The sequence below is a fragment of the Ambystoma mexicanum genome, chromosome 11 (genome assembly GCF_040938575.1).
Source record: "Ambystoma mexicanum isolate Mex_15411 chromosome 11, UKY_AmexF1_1, whole genome shotgun sequence".
Classification (NCBI taxonomy): Eukaryota; Metazoa; Chordata; class Amphibia; order Caudata; family Ambystomatidae; genus Ambystoma; species Ambystoma mexicanum.
Genome location: NC_090934.1, coordinates 1,315,601,864 through 1,315,621,073, shown reverse-complemented (window position 1 = coordinate 1,315,621,073; position 19,210 = coordinate 1,315,601,864). Strand labels below are relative to the sequence as shown.

General features: G+C 49.7%; 1 protein-coding gene across 4 annotated transcripts in view; it reads left to right on the top strand.

Moving 5' to 3' along the window:
- Positions 1-19,210, top strand: part of AP4E1 (adaptor related protein complex 4 subunit epsilon 1) — an 822,644-nt gene that overhangs the window by 321,220 nt on the left and 482,214 nt on the right. For all 4 annotated transcript variants that reach the window (XM_069624813.1, XM_069624815.1, XM_069624816.1 and 1 more), the window contains 2 exons: positions 15,237-15,359; positions 15,471-15,580. In XM_069624813.1, coding sequence (XP_069480914.1) covers positions 15,237-15,359; positions 15,471-15,580 — 233 coding nt within the window. The remainder of the gene's footprint in view (positions 1-15,236; positions 15,360-15,470; positions 15,581-19,210) is intronic.

Here is a 19,210-nt window from a genome sequence, read left to right as displayed (position 1 = left end):
TCTTTTCGGGATTTTATTGCCTCTGTTTCCTATTCTTAGATGAAGTAGGAACCGGAGGCCTAGAGGAGAGTGGCGCGAGGGTTGTGCAAGCCCGACAGCTCAACAAACGCAACTCCTCTGTGTTAAATCCATGTGTCCGGAACCCGAGCAGACAAGCGGGGCGCACATGGTACAAAGGCAACTGCTCTGAAACTCTAGAGCAATGTGCAAATGCACGGAGATCTTGTCAAACGACTAAGCAATCCAGGCTGATAAGAACTGTCATGGAAAGACTGTAGACATTTATCGAACTCTCTAACGTTCCAACAAGCGCATCGACAGGAGAATATTCACGACGAACACGGCGGAAGAAGAAGAACGACGAGAGAAGATGCCGGAACCAGCAAACGTCCCCTCTTGCACCAATGCTGATAATGAGTTAAACTGTCATGATGCCTACCTCCAAGGAGCCAGGTCCAACCCAGCAACCCCAGAGGCAGGCATCATTTCCCCCAGGGGAGTGCCAGCGGGCCCAAGCTGGGGCCCTTTGGATGCAGTCCTGGCACCTTAGACGCCAGGCTCATGTTGGACCTCTGTCCTGGCGCCTTAGGTGCCAGGCTCATAAAGCTAGACATGTGTTCAAGTGTTTTAATGTGCACTTACCTGATGCAGACCATGCTGCCACATCCAGGCCCTCTTGAGGCCTGAATAGGAACTACTTTACCTGTCGGACTACTTTCCACCCGGGTGTGGTCGGGGAAGGATACATACCTGATCGGAGGAAGGATACACACTTAGAACTTCTTCCAAAGCTATTTAAACCACACCCGATCAGCAACTCACGCTTCGCGTTGTTCTGCTCCTCGCAGCTGGACGCTCACCGTGTCAGCTCCTGCATCTGGACTTCAGCCACGCCTGTCAGCATCCTGGGTCCCCTGCAAAGGGAGACAAGAGACCTACCAGCTAATCTGCACCACTGAGACATCACCGACGATCCTGAAAGGGAAGACATCATTTTTAAAAGCATTTCGTTACGATCGCTGCAGCGCTGCATTTCACTTACCGTTCCTGGGTTCCTCCATCTTCAGCAGCGATCATCCGGATACACAGCCACTTCCCAGAGCCTAGAGAAAAAGACAAGAATAAGAGGTGAGAGAAGGAAGGGAATAGGAAAAGCTCAGTTTCCTTCTAAGACTTAACTGTTGGGTCATTCCCATTTCATTTCGGGTCTTGCTGCTTCCAAGCAGGACCCCGGCCCCTATGGGGAAAAAAGACAAAGACATTAGATGAGCGAATGCAAAAAAATTACCTCAGCGCTCATCTAGGACTTACCAGATCTTTACTGGAACTGCACGTTTCACTTCGGCTCGGCGCCATATCTCCGGCATTCCGAACCCCGGTCCCTATGGGAAAAAGACATCAACATCAGCGCTTTGTTGCAAGAAGTCTCCAAAGGAATCTTCATTCATCACCTGAAAAAAGACAATGAACATTATTATTTAAAGCTTGAACTTTTGAACTTGCAACAGAACTTTTACAGCGCCTTACCAGTATAATCAAGCTTACCTGAACTCCGATCCAACCTCAATCCAGTGAAGTAACTGGGTTCAACGCGCCCCTGCGTCAGAAGCAGGATGGAGAGCTCGTCCTTTCAGACCCTAAGGTGAGACTTCACGGGGGATCGTGGAGGGTTGGAAGAGAGTGGGAGGCTTGAGCATAACTCAGTCAGTAGGTAATACTCCCTTTTCACGCACAGGGGAATATTCCTGCGAGCTGGAGAAGCCAGAGCAGAGGGCCCTTCCTGTCCATCTTCAGAGTCCTGCGCTTCACCATTGAAGAAGCATCAGCACTCGAAGCCAGACCTGCGCCTCCATGGGAATCGGGTGAGCGTTACATAAACGCAGTACATAGAAAGGTGAAAAAAGGACATGGTCGGAAGAATTGTATGCTGGGTCTAACAAAAATAATGTGTACAATGAGTATATTAGCCCCAATATTGACCTTATCAGTATTATGGTATCTGGAGCAAATGCACCCTCTAGAGGTACTTTTGCCTGTTGTGAACATTTCCACGACGGAAAGCCCAGTTTATGTGATTTCTTATACCTTGTCCCCAATGGAAGAGAGACATAGGGAAGGGTATGGGAACAACACATTAATATTGATAATGAACATGACACACTCCATACTAAGAAAAAACAACTGTTGGGTTTGTGCCCACTTGGCTCATCATGGTGGTAAGGGAATAGGATGGTATGTACAGCCCCTGCCATTGACCTCTGTATGCTATGCCTCTCTGAGTGCCTTATATTATGGGAAATGGAACGAGAGGGAAACTGGTCAACTAGACAAAACAAACATGAATGAATTCAAGGAAGTGATTATGAAACCGGTGGGTTGCTCCGTATTCCATAAAACACGATTAATTACACCAGCAATATTGCCACAGGATAGATTGTCTGTGCCTTTATAAATCATCTGTGATCACGTTTTATATGAACCCAGAAGGAAACAAGGATGCGAAGCCCCCTTCTTATACAGTAAATTATAATCCACGTTCTCCAGCATGGGGTCTGGCATGGATTCACATGCTCATGAATATTCCCCGTCGTCAGGCTGGGAATCCTCGATAAAGAAAAAATCAGTATCAGTTTCGTTTCTGATCTGTCTTTCGTAGTAGTAACCAATCACTGATCTCTGCGTCATACTGACCACAGCCAATGACTGCCCTCTACCTAAGCCCCGCCTCTGGCAGCCATCTTCAGATTTTTACCGCACGTTCAAGTGTTGGGATCCTCGTGCTATTGCTCTCGAGCGTTAGTGCTATTTTTTCACGTTTTTTCCTCAAGCTCCACCGTTTCTTCATCCGATCAACGGGGACCTGTGTCGGATTCGTTTACGCCCCTCAAGGGTGAAGATTTAGGAGGACTCCAGAAGTTTCTCAGGCCCATCTCGGACATGGCCCAGGAGAAGGGAAGCTCGACGCCCGGAAAGCTGTTCAGGGTCTGCCCTGGATGCCAGCTTCAGAATGTCTTTAAGGAGGACGAACACTCCTTTTGTCTTTACTGCCTACATGAGGACAAGACGCACGTGGAAAAGGACTGTGCGTTTTGCGGCAATATGTCGGAGCGGACCATGAAGGACCGCCATCAACGTCTCGCCAACTGGCTGGAAGGGAAGAGCCCGTCAGGCGAGAAGAAGAAGAAGTCCGAGCGGTCTTCTAAGACCTTTGAGGACGCCCCGGTGACGGGGGTCCAACACAAGGCCAAGCACCGCGAGTCCGCTGGCACCGGGAGCGCCGAACGGTCGAGCTCTACGGGTGCCAGGCAGGGCGCATCCTCCCCGGCGCCATCAACCACGAGCCAACGCTCTGGTTCGGGTAAGAGGAAGGCCGAGCACCCGGCAAAGCTCCTGGAGAGGCCCCGGTCGAGCTCGAAGGCCCCATCGGAGGGAGAGCGAGGCAGTGATCCTCCCCCCAAGGAGAAGGCGGTGAGCGCACCTAAGGTGGTGAAAGCCTTAATCCATCCGGCCAAGGCCTCTATCGAGACAGTCACGGCAGCCCTGGCTCAGCCTGTGGAGGCTACACCAGTGGTGGCGACCTCGGGGCTCAGAGTCTCCCTGCCACCGCGGAGGGAGTCCTCTTTTATGCCCATCGACAGGACCCCCGTGAAACCTCCGACGGAGAAGAAAAAGGGGGGGCAGGAGGTAGTCGTGGATTCGGCCTCAACCTCTGAGGAAGAGCTGATCGAAGTCTTAAGCCACGGCGTTGACGTGGAAGAAGACCAGCCCGTCGGGAGGGATCCCGACGTAGGAGACGACGATAACGTCGAGGGGGCCCCTAACCACCCGTCGGACTCCCCTCAACCAGTGCCACAAGACAACTCGGTGGCCATTTTGTTGGCTATACAGTCCTTATGCTCGGAGATAAGGACGAGACTGCCGTTACCACCAGCGGAGGAACCGCTCCCGACGGGGGACCCGGAGCCAGGCCCTTCTGGGAGCCCTCCCCCTAAGAGAAGAAGGATTCATCCTCCACCTCCTTTTCAGCCATTGCGCCCTGTTCAGCCCTCTTCCCCGTCCACGACTCGTGGGGATGATACGGGGACTGACACGGCCGCGACGGGTACGGACGACGAGGTTTACGACGAGGATCTGCCGTCGTCACCTCCCACCCGGGCTTCCCCGCCCGACGAGATTGGATCGTTTCACTCCATGATCGCCAGGGCATCCGAGCTTTTCCAGCTCTGCCCGGAAGAGAAGAAGGAAGGTTTCCTTTATCAACGGCACAAGGCCAAGAGGAAGACGGTCCTCTCCGTACCTCTACTGGACGATATTTGGGATGAGGGCCTCGCCCCCCTCAAGAACCCATCTACGACGCCGGCTAGAAGGGATCGGTACGAGAAGTACCGGGTCCCGGACGCGGCCCCCTTGTGCCTTCGGGCACAGCCGACCCCGGACTCGGTTGTCTCTGCGGCGGCCAGGAAGAAAGCGGGGGGGCGCGGCCTCTACGTCGACCTCCCCGCCGGACGGCGAGGGAAAGAAATTGGATACAATGGGACGCAGAGTCATCTCGTCTGCAGTGACGACGATTAAGGCGGCCAACACCTTGGCTATCGTAGCCCGCTACGACAGGGAGTTGTGGTACAAACTGGCCCCCCTGCTGGACTTCCTACCGGACGACAAGAGGGTGGATGCCCTAGAGATCTTGCAGGAAGGAGAGGTGGCGTCGGACCACGCCATTACGATTGCGACGGACATCGCTGACACTAGATTTCGCCAGTTGGGCAACGGCGTGTGCCTTAGGCGGTGTGGATGGCTCAAGGCTACTGACTTCCGTCAGGATGTGCAGACCAGAGTCTTGGACATGCCGTTCGACAGAAACAACCTGTTTGGGAAAACAGTGGACGATTCCCTTCAAGCCATCAAGACAGACACGGAGACGGCCCGGGCTCTTGGGGTTCTCCAGCAACGGCGGCCGCCCTTTCGGAGCGGCGGAGGCAAACAGTGTGCCTCCAAAGGTTCCGGCGGCAGATTTTCCACCTACCGTCAAGCGGCCCGTTCGTCGTCGCAGGAAGCTTACAGGGGACGAGGCAAGTCAGGCGGACCCCGCCGTCGTCGCCAAGGAGGACAAGGCGGCAAAGCCTCGTCGAAGCAGGACTGAACCGGCTGTGGGGTCGGGCCCCCACCGAAGCCCCCGGTGGGAGGCCGGCTGGCGAGCTTCGTCAGCGGGTGGGAGTCCATCTCCACCGACCGTTGGGTGCTGGACGCCCTAGCCCAGGGTCACGCGGTCGAGTTTCTAAAGAGGTGCCCGCGCGTCCCCCCTGTGGCCAGGAAAGAACATCACGTCCCTCAACTTCTCTTGGAGGTAAAGGCGATGCTCAAGAAGGGCGCCATCGAGCTCGTCCCAAAGAGGCTTCGGGGCTCCGGAGTTTACTCAAGATAATTCCGCGTGAAGAAGAAGACGGGAGGATGGCGTCCCATCCTGGACCTACGACGACTGAACAAATTCATCAAGGCACAGAAGTTCCGGATGGTCACCCTCCAACATGTCCTGGGTCAGCTGGTGGAGGGCGATTTCCTGTCGTCGTTGGATTTGGAGGATGCCTACTTCCATATTCCCATCCTAAAGGGACACGAAAGTTTCTCAGGTTCGTGGTCCAAGTGCATCACTATCAGTTCAGAGCCCTTCCCTTCGGACTGAGGTCGGCACCCAGGGTTTTCACCAAGTGCCTCGCACCGGTGGCGGCGCAGCTGCGCTGAGAGGGGATCCACGTCTACCCCTACCTGGACGACTGGCTCATCCGGGCGAAAACGAAGGAGCTCGCCGTGGAGCACACGGCAAGGACCGTCCAACTTCTCACGGACCTGGGATTCTCCATAAACTACGCCAAGTCCCACCTGGTGCCCGCGCAAGACGCACTGTTTCTGGGAGCGAAGCTCGACAGTGTCGCTTCTGGCCTCTGCGTCGGAGGAAAGGACGAGGGCCATCTTGGGCAAGGTGCAGCGGATGCTGGTTGCGGACGCGGCCAGAGTGAGGTCCATCAAGTCCCTCCTCGGAATGATGTCTTCTTGCATTTACCTCATCCGCCTGTGCAGGCTCCGGATGCGCCCGTTGCAGGAGTTCCTGGACGCGCGCTGGATCCAGACGACGGGCAGCTTCGAGGAGAGGATCACACTCGACGAGCGATCCGGTGGTGGGGCACCCGCACGCATCTGACGGCGGGCATGGACTTCCAGACCCCCGGCCACCAGGAGACAGTGACCACGGATGCCTCCCTGGAAGGGTGGGGAGCGCACACCGAAAATCTCCACGCGAGAGGCCTTTGGCTCCCGACGGAGAAGTCCCTCCATATCAACGTCCTGGAGCTCCGTGCAGTGTTTTGGGCCCTCGGGTCCTTTCTTCCGTCCTTCAAGGGCAAGGTGGTGAGGATCTTCACCGATAACACCACCACCATGTTCTACATCAGGAAACAGGGGGGAACCAGGTCCCCAGCCCTGTCATGGGAGGCGCAGGATCTGTGGCATTGGGCCGTCGCCCAAGGGATGTTTCTGGTGCCGTTTCATCTGGCAGGGATAAAAAACACCATCGCCGACTCACTCAGCAGGGAGCTGCGCTCGTGCCACGAGTGGGAACTACGACAGGATCTAGTGGACTGCCTCTTCCGACGGTGGGGCACACCCCAGATTGATCTGTTCGTGACGGCGACGAACTCCAAGTGCCGGAGGTTCGCCAGCAGGTTTCCCCAGCCGAGGAGCATGGGCGATGCTTTCTCGTTCCCCTGGGAGGGCCTGTTTCTATACGCGTTCCCTCCATTGCCATTGCTGATCCGGCTCATCAACCAGCTCAAGAGGTCACGGTGCAGGATGATCCTCGTCGCACCTGCGTGGCCGAGGCAGATATGGTTCCCGGACCTTCTGGACTTGTCAGCGTCCCCGTCAATCAAGCTGCCAGTTGACGCGGATCTTCTCTCCAGGGAAGGAGGCGCCATCCTCCATCACGACCCGAAGTCGCTGAACTTGCAGGCCTGGCTCCTGCAGCGTTAGAGTTTGGAGGATACGACATACCGGCCGACTGCAGAGAGGTTCTTGCAAAGGCCAGGGCGTCCTCAACTCTTAAATGCTACGGACACAAATGGAAGAGGTTCTCTGTCTGGTGCCACGCACAGAAGATTAACCCTCTACGGATTACGGCTCCCCAAGTACTGCCGTACCTACTGACGCTGGCCAAAGCTGGACTGGCACACGCGTCCATCAAGATTCATCTTGCTGCGATCTCCCGATACACCAGAACCACGGGGCGGACGTCTTTGTAGTCTCATCGTCTGGTGAAAGAGTTCATGAAGGAACTGTTCAGATCGTTCCCGCCGGTGAAGGCTCCGGCCCCGGCGTGGGAGCTCAACCTGGTGCTGACCAAGCTCATGGGACCTCCGTTCGAGCCTCTGCACTCGGCTCCGTTGAAGTTCTTGTCGTGGAAAACAGCGTTTCTTGTGGCCATCACTTCCGCACGACGGGTGGGAGAGATCCAGGCCCTTTCCTGCAAGGCCCCGTACTTGACTTTTCACGACACGAGGGTAGTGCTCAGGACGCACCCCTTCTTCATGCCCAAGGTGCCGTCGGACTTCCACCTCAACAAACCCTTGGTGTTGCCTGTTTTCTTCCCGTCGCCTTCGTCGCCGGCTGAAATGACTTTGCACTCGCTGGATGTGGCTAGAGCGCTGAAGTTCTACGTGGACCGCACGAAGTGTTTTCGGAAGACGTCACAACTCTTTGTGAACTTTGGACCTGTCAATCAGGGGAAGGCTCTCTCGAAGGCTTCCATTTCCAGATGGCTCTCCGGCTGTATCATGTACTGTCATCTGTTGGCAAACCGACCGCTGCCTGGCCGTCGGAGAGCCCATTCCACCAGAGGGATCGCAGCTACCACGGCGTTCCTATCTGGTGTGCGCTTGCTGGACATCTGCAGGGCTGCTAAGTGGAGGTCGACGCACACCTTCACGAAATTCTACTGCGTCGATCGGGATTCCAGGGAGGAGTCCAGGGTCGGCCAAGCAGTGCTGCGCAACCTGTTCGCCTAAGGTGATCCTGGTGAGGAGGTAAGAATTGCTTAATGTTGAGTTTGATGTAATGCTTAATGTTGAGCCTTTGCCACCTCCCGTGGTTGTGCATGTGTGTACTGCTATGTATTCTTTATTCATGAGCATGTGAATCCATGCCAGACCCCATGCTGGAGAAGGAACAAGTTACTTACCTGTAACTGTTGTTCTCCGGCATGGGTCTGGCATGGATTCACATGCGAACCCTCCCGCCTACCCCTCTGCGGCTCTTCACTTGGTCATACTGCCACTTCACGTGCTACCAAATCTGAAGATGGCTGCCAGAGGCGGGGCTTAGGTAGAGGGCAGTCATTGGCTGTGGTCAGTATGACGCAGAGATCAGTGATTTGGTTACTACTACGAAAGACAGATCAGAAACGAAACTGATACTGATTTTTTCTTTACCGAGGATTCCCAGCCTGACGACGGGGAATATTCATGAGCATGTGAATCCATGCCAGACCCATGCCGGAGAACAACAGTTACAGGTAAGTAACTTGTTCCTTCTGTCCCTTTTTGTTTACAGAAAAAGGGCTCTTTTCAGGTGGGGACATTCACTGAATGCAAAAACATAGCATTCCTTGATAAAGAAGTGGAACCAATATATGTGGGAGATCCTGTGTACTTCATATGTGGAGAAAAAGCATATCCTTGGTTACCTAGAAACTGGGGAGGTACTTGCTATTTAGGCTTTCTGTTTCCTCGGGTGTTTCTTTCAAAAACAGCAGATATAGCCAAATTGACCAGGTCACGACCTCGCCGGAATATTGAAGACGGGTTGATTGTAGAAGACCTAGCAAAATCATTTATACCATTTTGGGGCCAAGCAATAAACTCTTATAATATAAGACGACTGTCCAGAATATTAGAAGAGACAATAAATGGAACAACCGACATATTATATAACATGACTCTTGAGGAAAAAGGAATTAGATTGATGTCACTACAAAATAGAATGGCCCTTGATATGTTAGTTGATCGCGGCAGTATTTGCAAAATAGTGGGATCAGCGTGTCGCGTATTTGTATGCGACTCCTCCGCCACGATTTTCAAAGCGATAAGAAAATTGCATGTATTAAGATCTGATCTTCACGCCCCTGAAGGAGGCTGGGAATTGAACATAAGCTCCTGGTTCTGGGAAGTGTTGCGGTCCTGGGGATGGAAGCTATTTGCAATCTTGGTAGCAATTCTAGGAATATTTGTGACATGTTGTTGTTGCATACATTGTCTCCCCATAGTATGCACTGAAAATTAGTGAGGAATGTGTACAAATGGTAGAACGAAAAAACATTACTAGACCAAACACTCTCAATAGTAATGAATCCAAAACCATCAAATAATTCATGGCTATTGATAATAATGAGGAGACAGCGAGTGTATATGAGTCAGAGTTCGAATCAGATTCCGAGTCTGATCTAAACACTTGGTCGGAGGAGGATGCAATGTACGGATGAGGCGTTTGGCATACGGCCAAGAGGAGGGTTCGTCAGTCTAGAAAAATTAGACACCCCTCGAATGGAAGACAATGCAGGATAATTGGTTGGCCGAAGACCAATCCCCTCATTTAAGGTGTTAAGAATATATGTTCATTAGTCATTACATAGTTACTAGCTCAACTAGAGCGCGGCCATTTTAAGATGACCAGAATCGCCATTTTGTGTCCCTCTCTCTGTTCTCTCTAACGCTGCTACTTTGCCTCATGTAAAACTGCTTTGCTGTAGATATTATTCCGCTTCAATGGTCCAAGGTTACTAAAGACATGTTGAAACATTACGCTGGAGAGCCAGACAGAAATGCCCGGTTCCCTCCCTCACATATCCTTGAAGGCAAGGAGCAAGGCATTTTAATCAGTATACGGTTGCCAGCGAGTCTCCTTAAAAGAATAGCAATGTACGAAACTAATATTAAAGTGTTTGAATTATGTTCTCCTTTATGGCCCCCCTTCTGAGCACTGAGGCCCCAGAGAGCAAGCTGACCTCTAGAGCGTGAATCGAAACCAGGAGATAGTAAGGCCTGGAATGTGCCAGTCCCCTACCCGCAGCTTGCCCATGAAAACACAAGTGCTGTGTTCTCTCAAATAAAGAATGGTTTCTGCAAATTCGAGATTGCAAACTGTTACTAAATATGGTGGTCTAAGGTGTCATATTCGTCACCATGGTCAATCATCGCCTCCAATTCAAAGGGAATGAATTAGGGGCGGCATTGAATGTGTCATTACTGATTGTAAGATACTCATTTTGTATATATGTAACTGATGTATGATTTTCGCTCTCTTGCGTCCCCCGAGGTCTGTTTGCCACACGTTGCGGGGCGTGGGACCATTTGGCCAACTGGGACTATTTTGTTTTGCAATAAACCCTAGATTTTGGGAATACAACCGTGTCTGGCGTATCAGTTCGCGTGTGGTGATTGTGCCTTGTTTCCACATCCGAGGGTCCCTGAGAGGCCCCTTCACAGGGAGGTCCTTGCCAAAGCCAGGGTGTCGTTGACACTGAAGTGCTATGGCCATAAGTGGAAGTGTTTTTTCTTTGTGGTGCCGCTTTCAGAAGATTATCCCTGATGACCACAGCCCCAGAGCTTCTTCCATACTTGCTTTCCTTGACCAAAGATGGTCTGGCTCACGCATCCATCAAGGTACACCTGGCAGCCATCTCATGCTACACCAGATCCCAGATAAGATCATTGTTGTGGTCCCACAGACTTGTCAAGGAGTTTCTCAAGGGACTTTTTCGATCTTTCCCGCCGGTGAAGGTGCCTGCCCCCGGCATGGGAACTCCAGAGTCCTAACAAGACTCATGGGGGCACCTTTCGAACTTATGCATCAATCCCCACTCAAGTTGCTCTCGTGGAAGACCGCGTTCCTTGAGGCCATCAGCCCAGCCGGGCAAGTGGGTGACATCTTGGCCCTGTCTTTCAAGCAGCCATATTTGACTTTTCACGAATCTATGGCGGTGCTGCGTACACACCCCACATTCATGCCGAAGGTCCCCTTCGAATTCCACCTCAACAAGCCTTTGGTGTTGCCTGTTTTCTTCCTGAACCCTTGGGCGATGGCGGAGAGGACCTTGCATTCGCTGGATGTTTCTCATGCATCGAAATTCTATGTGGCACACACTAAAGAGTTTTCGGAAGACTTCTCAGTTATTTTAGAACTTTGGACCTGTGAATCATGGGAAGGCCTTTGTCCAAGGCTTGCATCTCAAAATTGCTCTCCGGCTGCATCTTGCACTGTCATTGGCTGATTAACCGGCCTCTGCCGGGCCGTCCAAGAGCCCACTCCACCAGAACGAACGCTGCGACAACGGTGTTCTTTTCTAGTGTGCCCCTGCTCGACATCTGCAGGACTGCGCCGTGGAGGTCCGTGCATACCTTCACGAGGTTCTACTGCGTCGACATGTATTCCGGGGAGGTGCTATGCAGCCACTTCACTTGAGGTGAGTCTGTTACAGCGGTAAGTGGTAATTCCTTCTGTTGAGCCTTGACACCTACCGTGGTTGTGTAATGTCTACTGCTGTGTATTCTTCATTCATGAGCATGTGAATCCATGCCAGACCCCATGCTGGAGAAGGTTTAAGTTACTTAACTTTAACTATTGTTCTCCAGCATGTGTCTGGCCCCTCTGCGGTTTGCCACTTTACGTGCTTCCCAAATATGAAGATGGCTGTGAGAGGCGGGGCTTAAGAAGAGGACTGTCATTGGATGGGGGCGGTATGAGCCAGAGGACAGTGATTGGTTTATTGGAGAAATACAGTTTTATTGTGAAAGTGAAACTGTTTTTCTTTTACCAGGGATTCCCAGTCTGAGAGGGAATATTCATGAGCATGTGAACCCATGCCAAACCCATGCTGTATAATGATAGTTACAGGTAAGTAACTTAAACCTTAAGGTGTAGTTAAGTTGAGCAGATTTAACGCGACAAAACCCTCGATATTCAGCCGATGTGGGAAGTGTGATGCATCGTTGGATCACGTCATTTCTCTCCATGCGGAGCCCTTACCTTTGAGGCTAGGAGGCGAGTCAGCTACCCGATATTCCCGCTAGGGATGGTAAAAAACGGGAGGATGTCACAGGGAGGGTCTTCCCTCATGGGGATCGTTACTCCCGTTCGATGGTGGAACTCCATAACCCCCTTAGCTTTGAGTCCCTTAAATCCCTAAGATCTGTAGGAAAAGTCTCTAACATTACCACTTTGTTATTGTGACACTTATCCTTTTCTTCCTATAAAACCTAATTCATTGTTCTATGGAAATACTGTGAAGAAGGTTATTACAGGAGTTATACAAACTACTATTTCATGTGACTTCAAAAGTACTTAGAAGAGGTGGCCCAGAGGAGGCTTAAGAGTGCATCATTGATACACAAAAGGTTCTTTGACATTGTGCTTGTGAGGACCCCGAGGCTGACCATAAAAACAAAGAACTCCATGAAAGTGAACCAGGGGAACCAGAGAGGAGCCAGCGTGAATACTCACCTGCCCAGGAAAATCCAGCAACTGAGATGGAGAAGCAAGTCCTTAGTCAGGAAGACGTGGCTGGAAGGTCGGAGCACCAGAAGGAGGCCCGACCAATGCAGAAGAGAGGATTCAGCTAATGGTGGCATGACCATAGCGAGGTGTATCGGCTAGTCCTGGAATGCTGATACTGTTGTACTTGAGGCCCTGCAGAACCAAAGCAGGGTATAGAGAAGCAAAGCGACAAACGCAGAACCTGCGATATGGTCCCATGAAGAAAGAGGTAACGGGAACCACGGTAGACCTGGTAGGGTTTGGCGGAAAGTAACAAATGCATCAGGAGGGATCTCCCTCGTCACAGTGGTTGGTGGATAAGTGACATTGTCTGTGAGAAGTGCATCAGGAATGATCCTCCTCATCTCAGTAATTGTTCTAAAACGGATCAAAATATCTGGAGTGATCTCCCTCGCCTCAGTTTGTGTAAAGCATACCAAAACCTCAGGCAATAATCTCCCTTGTCTCAATTCTTCTCGCAAAGATAACCAAGTATTCTCCCTTACAACAGTACTTGTTACAGTATACACAGTGAAGCGGGAACACTTATATCAACTCTAGAGAGCCTGGCGAGAAGTGCAAAGCTCAATAAGAACTGTTAAGAAATATTGTCATCTAAAGTGAACCAGAAGAAGGGAGTCATTCTTCTGGCCTCTCAAACCTGTTTTGTTGATTCAGATACTAGGGCAAAGGTTACCAAAGATATAGTCAAAGACACTTAACTTTTGGACCAGGAGGAGGGAGTCATTCTTCTGATATTTTGTATCTTTGTGAAACACAAACATTTAGACTTTTAAACACAATCCCAAAGATGGATGCCAGTGAACCAGGAGAAGGGAGTAATTCTCCTGTTGTTCTTAGTTGTTTGAATTTACAGTGGCAGGTCTAGAAGAACAGGGAGAGTTAGGCATTTTTGTTTGTTTAATAAAGAATTCTTTATACCATGCCACCCATTGGTCCGACTCCTTCCTCCAGCACGCTACAGAAGTCCTGACCAGCTTAACTCTGAGCGTTCCTGTAGCAAAGTCCGTGAGCACATACATATTATAAGAGAAGGGAGTCACAGTGACATAAAAATTTCATTATGGGGGACATCAACAGGAGCGCGTAGGGTTAAGCTGGCCATGACTTGCCACATCAGCTGAATTTCAAGGGCTTACTGAGTTTTACCTGTAATAATATTAAGACCTAATAAATAGTATATTTCTCGGTGAAACTATTATTATTATTAAGGCATTTATTGTGCAGTGATCTAGCTTTGGGAATCAACGGAGCGCTTTACAATCATAGGGGGAAGAACAAGGTTGGGAAGGAGAGAACCAGGGAGTGGGGTTCTATTGGGGGAGGGAGGCTCACTATATTATGGCTGGTTCTGTGTTTACTCTGCTTGGACGCCAACCCTGATTTATCAATTCTGCCTTACTGCTGAGCCTGCGCTACTTTGAGAGAGTTAAATCAGACCAAGTGTGAAAAGCCCTTGCTCATCAACTTGGTTGGCCTCACGGAACCCATCCACGGATGTGGTTCTGAAAATCCTTCCTAACATTTGCCCACATTAATACTGCCTGGAGATAACTTTCTATTTGTGTCTAGTCCAACACACGCTGCCACACAATCTTGAGTTTGAACCAGAAAGTAAAGGTACTATTAATGCCAGATCCCCTTGTAAGAAAACTTCCCTTGCATGTCTGAAGGGATTCTAACATTACGCTTGCTGAGTCCTACATTGTCGAAATATGTGAGGAACCGTACTCGATGCAGGTCGCACCTCGCAACCACCAGGGTCGACTGCACAATCCCCCTGACCACATCTTCTGTATCGAATGGATAAAGATCTTTGGGGCAGTCTCAGATTTAGATTAAAAGCACTCCCAATTAATATCTTCTGGTTAACAGTTCTTGCGATTTCCAAAATGGGACTTGGAATTACTTTGACTGATCTACAGTCCAATTTGTAATCTTTTTTTGCGCTGCTTGGCGTTATAGACAGTAACCAGAACTAGACTTGAATTAAAGGATAATGTACTCTTAATTACAGCAGTAATATATGTTGATGCTAGAACTTCAGTTTTTTTTTTTATATTTAGACTCACGGATACCCAAGTTGTAACACCATCCTTCTTCGCTCACCCCCCCACTCTGCAAGCACTCGCCCCCACCCACTCAGCGTGTACTCTCACTCCCGAATCTGTGTATTAGCCCTCCTCCCTGCGACTCTGCATGAACTGTACTCCAGCACTCCACTCTGCACCTTTTCGCCCCTCTCTCCCAACTTGGCACACCCTCACTCACTGAATGTAAAGACTTTCAACCTTGTTGTGCACACCCTTGGCTGTCTTTGCAACTCAAGCCAAGAGCAGTTCAAGCTTAAGTATCTGTTTTTCAGGATTGAGCCTACAGCGATTTAAGAGTTAACATTGCATTGTAGATTTATAGCTGAGATCATCATCTTGTAATTTTGAATACATTATGTATAGGTTAATATTGTAAATGCTATGCTTTTCTGACATTGACATGAATACTTGAATACATAATTTGATTTCATACTTTGAATCATATGAATGTGTAAACTGTGAATTTAGCGCTTACTTCACGAGACAAACGTTTTTTCTGAGATTTGCTTAGTGTTTCCTTCTTAACAGTTCTGTTTTTCATTGCAGCTATTCTATTTGAATGTGTGCAAACTATATATACTATTTATCCGCAATCTGATTTGTTTGAAAAGGCGGCCAAATGTATTGGAAAATTTGTTTTGTCTTCAAAAATAAACCTCAAGTATTTAGGTAAGAATTAATCATTTCTGTTCATATGTATTGTCAGATGCTTGCTTTGATAGCAGGTCATTGGTGTATGTTTCCTTCTGGTCAGATTGTAATCTAGGTCATATGTTTTAGGTCTGAAGGCCCTCACCTATGTCATCCAGCAAGATCCTAATCTGGCACTTCAGCATCAGATGACAATAATTGAATGTCTAGACCATCCTGATCCCATCATTAAAAGAGAGGTATTGTTTAATTTACTCAACAGTCATGCAAATTCCATATGTCTAGCCCACATGCATTTGAGTGCAGCCTTGTCTATTTTTCTTTTTTTTTTAACAAAGTTTATTTATTCCACAGAGTTAACAGAGAACGCTACAGTCAAGATTCTTATTCTAAGGATGCATACATTACATAGTGATCTTATATCTCATTAATGCATTTCACAATCCCTCTGCCGCCTCTGCGGTTTTTATCAACGTTCATCCCCAAGAACCCACAACAACGTCCCCCCTCCCAAAACTTGCGCCGTCTGCCGAGTCCTTCGTTTGCGCAGACCCTGCAGTTGAGTCCTAACGTTCCGTTTAATGTGTCCTCCGGGTATCAGTTGTCGAGGGCGTTCCTGAGTATCTTGGGCCTGTAGAAGTGAGCCTCCCTGTCCTTGACAAATTCTCTGAAGTGTTCCCATATCGCCAGAAATCTTAGTTATTTGTCAGACTTGAGGGCGCATATTTTCTCCATTGCTATAGTCCCCCATATTTTCATCCACCACCAGGCTATTATCGGACCAAGTTCAGTTTTCCACCCTTGGGCCCAAGTCCTCCTTGCTGCCGACAGAAGATGTGTAATGAGCGCAGCCCTGTTCCCAGACGATGCGTATATATTTTCGACCACCGTTCCTAGCAAGATTACCTTTGGTTCATAAGGGAGGGTCACTCCTGTAAAATCCTTCAATATGTCCCAGCACCTTCTTCCAAAATAGGACCGCCTTCGGGCAGGTCCACCACATATGGTAAAGGTCTCCCTTTCCCCCACATCCCCTCCAGCAGTCCGGGGAATGTTTTGTGTTTATCTTGCACAGCTTGTATGCTGCTTCCTTAATCACGGTGCACTTCGAGGATTTGTGCGCCCTTGACCATATCTGCCCAATTCTTCTTCTGTGATTGTTTCTCCTATATCATTCTCCCAATTAGTTTTATACGGAAGCCTATCTTCCACTTGGGCCTTATACAGCAGCCTGTAAGTTCTCAAGATCCCTCCCTTAGTACACCCCTCCTGCATCGTGAGTTCTAGACCTATCACGGTTCTAGTGCCCCCATTCTAAACATATGCTGAGAAATCCAGTGCCGGATTTGCATGTACCTGTACCTCTCCTTCTCCCCAATGCCAAATTTATGTTAACATTCCTCGAATGTCAGGGGCTCACCACCCTGGTACATGTCCGCCAAAACCAAGTTTCCTGGGTCTGTCCATCCCACCCAGAATCTTGTTTGTAGCCCTGGGGTGAATTCGGGGTTGTACATCATTGGGCAATGGGGGGGGGGGGATAGGCCCTCCCGAATTTTCCTTTTCCCAGTGCCCTGTTCCAACTACCGAGTGACACCTTAGTGGCGTCCAATATTTGACCCCCTCTTTTACGGCCAAGTGAATTGAGAGCGTGCACCAACTAGTTTTGCCATCGTGATCAGCAGACGATTGTAGCATGGGTGTTATATGCAACGAAAGAATATATCTTTCGACATCGGGAACGCCAGCCCCCCCGAGTAGGGGAGGACGCATCATGAGTTTGTTTTGTAGCCTAGGTTTTTTCCCCTGCCATCTAAAGGTGAATATTGCAGACTGCAGGATTTTGCACATACGGGGTGGGGGGAGGGGTGTGTCTGTACCGGAATCGAGCTGACTACATAAAGTAGGCGGGGAAGGAGTGTCGTCTTTACTGCTGCGATTCTAGCAAACCAAGACAACTCCTGGGAATCCCACCTGTGCAGGTCGTCCTAGAGCTGTTCCAGAGGGGTTTGATGTTTGCTTCAAAAAGTTTTCTCGGATCCCTAGTTAGCCTAATACCCAGGTGATCTAAGGACTTTTTCTCACACTAGGGGGGTATATCTTTCCTAATTCAGTGATCTTTTCATCCCCTTCCAATATGTTTAAGGCTTTTGACTTGGCGTAATTTATGGTGAACCCTGACACCTCAGCGAACTCCTGTAGTTTTAGCATAGCGTGGGGCAAAGCGCTTCGGTATCGTTCATGAATAGCATGACATCATCTGCATACAATGTGATTTTATGTGTAGTTTCTCCACAGCTAACCCCTTTAGGAGCCGGATCTTGTCTGATTTGTACTGCAAAAGGTTCAATTTCCATGGCAAAGATCACTGGGGATAAGGGACAGCCCTATCGTGTGCCTCTTTTGATGTGAATTTCCTCCAAACTTTGTCTGTTACCCCTCTCATACCTGTTTCAAATATTCCCAGTCCAAGCTATCAAAAGCTCGTTTGGCGTCCAGTGCCTGGGGTGTTATACTGCCACCTTAGATGTCCCTCTGCTCCTCTGTAACCCGGGGCTGATAAATAGGCTTCTTGTTTTTGTGACGATAAGTTTTCCCGTTTTAGTAACATGTCAGGGTCACTGAAACCAAGATCATATCGATCCATGAGTAACCTCTATGTACTGGCGAATAGTGGATGTACTCCCTTTCTTCCTCATGGAAAAACCTCCATGTTTCTATCACCCCCAGGTCTCGAAACAATTTGCCCAGTGATTGTCTTTTTCCCATCAGCCGCTGTTGGGGGCAGCGTTTTATCAAGAACAGGGTCCATTACACAATTGAAGTCTCCACCTATTATAACTTGACCATCACACCATCCTCCCAATTTCCACAATATCCCACCAATGTAGGTGTCCTGTTTATCGTTGAGGGCGTATAGTGCTATGATTGTATATATCTGCCCCCTGATCCGACCCTTAAGGCCCAAGAATCTCCCCTCCGGATCCCTAACTAGATGCATTTTCTGGAATCCTAAGTCCTGGTTGATCAAGATAGCACACCCTTTGTCTTGCTTCCACTAGAGGGCTAGTATTGATGGGGGATCCTATTATGCATCATTCTCTTCTCATCCCCCGGGAGGAGGTGCGTTTCTTGCAGGATCCTTATCGAAGCCTACCTTTCTATTAATCTCCCCAGTATTGACGGACGCTTCATCAGGGAATTCAACCCTTGTATATTCAGGGTTATGATTACCGCATCAACCATCGGGAATGTTCCCTAACTCCAGCTGCCCTTGTTGTTGGCCCTTGGGTCTCCCAGTGTGATTTGTTTCTGTACAACTAGGTTCATGGCTCTCTCCCTGGACTCTGCTAACACTTCTCCCCCCTTCCCTTGTTCCCAGCACCCATTCCCCAACTAGCACCCCCAAAGCCCCTTCCCCCGACTTCCCTTTTCCGCCTTTTCCTTCTTAACATGTTGTGGTCAGAGTCTAAAACGACCCCCCCTTGACTTCATGTCAGGGCGTTGAACCATAGTGTCTCCCATCTCCTCCTCCCGCCAGGACATAATCATGACCTGAGTACAATTCCAAGATGTGTCGCCCTCCTACCTCCGTCCGGGTCAGCAGTTCTTTGTCTTGTCTATCCTCTTTTTCGACAGAGCTGTACCGGTGGATTAGGTTCTCCGTTTTATCCCACAGCAGTCAGCATCCGATCAGATTACTCTATTTGTTTTTATGGGCCTGTCGGCGTCGAGGCTCGATCATTCCTCCTTCTTTAGGTTTACCATTCCCAAGGCCCCGAGTCTCTCAGTGAGCTTTGTCTCGGGCTGCGATCTGCCCGATTTTGGTCCTCTTCGATATGTAGCAGGGTCAGCCCCTCCTCACATGT